The sequence below is a fragment of the Asparagus officinalis genome, chromosome 1 (genome assembly GCF_001876935.1).
Source record: "Asparagus officinalis chromosome 1, Aspof.V1, whole genome shotgun sequence".
Lineage (NCBI taxonomy): Eukaryota > Viridiplantae > Streptophyta > Magnoliopsida > Asparagales > Asparagaceae > Asparagus > Asparagus officinalis.
This window is the reverse complement of record NC_033794.1, coordinates 38,791,069-38,794,294: the sequence shown is the minus strand read 5'-3', so window position 1 is coordinate 38,794,294 and position 3,226 is coordinate 38,791,069. Positions and strand designations below refer to the sequence as shown.

The 3,226-nt window shown below is 36.9% G+C and overlaps 1 protein-coding gene across 1 annotated transcript; it reads right to left on the bottom strand.

Moving 5' to 3' along the window:
* LOC109833388 (NAC transcription factor 29-like) lies at positions 1,371-2,981 on the bottom strand. The gene is made up of 3 exons (XM_020401042.1): positions 2,807-2,981; positions 2,076-2,368; positions 1,371-1,970 (listed from the first exon to the last, which is right to left on the bottom strand). The coding sequence occupies exons 1-3, from the start codon at positions 2,979-2,981 to the stop codon at positions 1,494-1,496; spliced, it is 945 nt and encodes a 314-aa protein (XP_020256631.1). The 3' UTR covers positions 1,371-1,493.

Here is a 3,226-nt window from a genome sequence, read left to right as displayed (position 1 = left end):
GGCTTCTTCGTACATTTGCTTGTATTTGGTCCACATATGGGTTGGAAAATCACCAAGCTTTTGCAAGAAGGAATGTGCTGCTGAGGCAGGTCTAGACATTTCAGGAATAAAGGGAAGGATAAATTTTTGCAAATCTAATTGTAGGATTTCTAGGTGGGTTAGATGTTAGACTTGTGACTAAATATTCTCTAGTTTGCATTGTATTAATGACTAGGGAATCATCATATTCACTTATTTCAAATGAAAACTCATCTTCATTTGAATAGCAATTTGAAACTTGATTATTATTTTCAAGAACCTAGTTTGCTTGCTATAAAGCTGCAAATTTTGTTTGTGGATCTTTTACTTGATGTATTAAGGTTTATATCTGTTGTCTTAACACCATTATATTTGACAGATTATAGGTTTTCGGTTGAAGGATGTCTGTTAGACGCTTTGTTTTCATCATCGTGTTTAGATGATTAGTCTAGTGCTACATATGAGCAGAGGCATCAGTGGTATGGTTTTGAACATCGGTTTTTCCTTGAACAACACTTGTTTTTAAGGATTTGATTTCTTAAATTTGTTTTTGAATGTTTAAAACATTTGTATTAATATCCTCTATTGGATATAAAATATTTATTACCGAGTTTAGCATGGATGCTAAATCTTGGTTAGATGGTGACTTTGTAGAGTGTTTAGGAAGATGAAGTGCTTGTATCTCTTTGGTTCAGCACTTATCTTACACGTTTCTTGTATAATTCTAGACATTATGATATTGAAATCTTTCTTCTTTATCTATTTTTTTGTTTATTTTTGCAACGCTTTATATCTTATTTGTTAACTAAGGGTTTGACCATGTTCTCTCCAGCTAAATACGCACTGTCTGATAGTGGCTTTCTGTTTATACTAAGGACTAAAAACCAACAGCACACATGCTACCACACAAACAACTACCGCAATCCTAGCATGCTGCTTTAGAAAGAGAGAGCACAGCCTAATTTTGTTTCCTACCTCTAGGCGTAGTTTGATTAACAAGCAAATATATAGAGCAGAATAGCATGAAATAAACTACATAATGAACACATAAATTGGAGAATGAAAGAAAATTTACTCCATAATTAAATAGAAATACTTATAGAGATTTTATTACAATACAAGACTTCAGGCCGGATGAGGTTATGATACCACTTTTAGCAACAGTATTTAAGAAGAATATTATTACAAGAGGAATATCACACACACTTCTCTCTTGATCTGTTTGAAAACATATATCATGTTTGAAAACATATATCATTTGTAAAAGAAACAAATATTTGAAATTGAACCATACAATTTCTTCTTATGTTGTGAGTGTAACCAAACAGAACAAAGTTTATTTTTCTCTTCAAATCACCTACAGTTCATTCTGTGCATCACTAAGATCCAGAATTTTATCTGTGCAGGTTCTAATCTAAGTCTCTAGACCTTGAATAAGTATATGATTTTCCACAATCCCTTGTTCAGATACAACATCATATCAAGAACTCAGGAAATGCCCGATCAACAGAAACAGACTGACTTGGTGACAATTGGTGATAGTCACTCGCCAAGTAGTGCGCTCTCTTATTGGGGGACATCAACATGAACTCATCCATTACTCCAAACGAGAGTGTTCTTTTGAGTGAATTGAGCACCGAAGAAACCATCTTCGGTGATGAGGCCTGAGTATTTTCACATCCATTGGAAACGATGTTGTCTACGCCTGAGAATTTGCTCGAGTCTGAATCAGAATTCTCACATCCACTGTCACCACCCTCCTCTCGAGAATTAAGAAGTTGCGCTAGAAGTTTGTAATCGCTCCATTCGGAGAAAATGTTATTGTTTGTTTTCAATTCCTCATTTTTCTCTGTTGCAAAGCAATTGATGATGCCTGATATCCCGGACTTCTCTTCTGCTTGTAGGGGAATGTTGCCTTTTTGACGCACTCTACAAAGAACCCAGTCATCCAACTGAAACAAAAGAAAATACAGACAAAAGACAATTAGTAAGAGAAAGAAAGAGAAAATAAATAGAAGGTGACAAAGACATCGACGAAAAGATAACAAGGGGCTTACACGCATGGAACCCCTGTATTTGGGGAATGAAGAAGCATTGGACTCTTCAAGGAGGCGATACTCGTGCATGACCCAATCAGTCTTGATTCCCTTTGGTGGCCGGCCTTTGTAGAACACGAGGTTCTTCTTCACACCGAGGCACTGGGACCCACCAGTCGCAAGGATGGGCTTGTCTGTACCTGTTGCCTTCCAGTATCCAGAGCCTGCTGCCCTATTAGGCCGTGATCCATTAGGATATTTCCGATCCCTTGGGCTGAAGAAGAACCATTCACCTTCGCCGAAGCAGGCTTTGTCTGATGGAATACAAAGATGTTACCGTCACTAAACTGATACAAAGCATTGTACATCATTTTCTAATGCAACTAATTTCGGTTATAAAATGTTCACGCCACATATAGTAGCTAAATGTGACTTTCATCCTCGTCAGCATCACACATGCTTCCAACTATAATTAGACAAATAACTAAAAGTAACATCAATTTTATTCTTATGTGTAATTTTCTTTAGTTATCCACCATTAGCACAACTTAATCAAGATAATTTACCACCATCACTTATTAGATACAAATTGCTCAAGAATTTGTGCTACTCAAGAATTTGTGCTACTTTGTCCATTATTAGACCATCTAGACATAAATAAATAACAACTATCCTTCCGGAAGAAAAGGACTTCTCGATTGACAGAAAGGTAAAGAAGGTACTAAAAAGTTCAGGAGGATATGAGTAATTACCTGGAAGTTCCCAGGGGTTGAACTTGTAAATGTCAATATCGGCAATAATACAGGTGACTGGAGCAAGGGTAGAGGCGAGCTTGTTTCTTAAGTAATGGATAATAAGTTCCTGATCTGTTGGATGAAATCGGAACCCCGGAGGGAAATGAGAGCCACCTACTGCAATACTCTCCATTTGAACAAACTTAATATTAAGAAGACTAAGATGAAGATAAGAAAAAAGATGAAGAAAGTTGCTGGAGAATGGCAACACACTGAGGACTCAGGAGCCTTTTATAGAGAGAGCCGAATGATAGGGTTGTCGGATAAATTAGTTGCAAGGTGTGTCGGGAGATATTGTGACAATCCAATTTCTCGGGTCATTTTCAACTTCTTTGGACTTGGTGATAACAAAGAGAAGCTATGCACGAGTGGACAAAT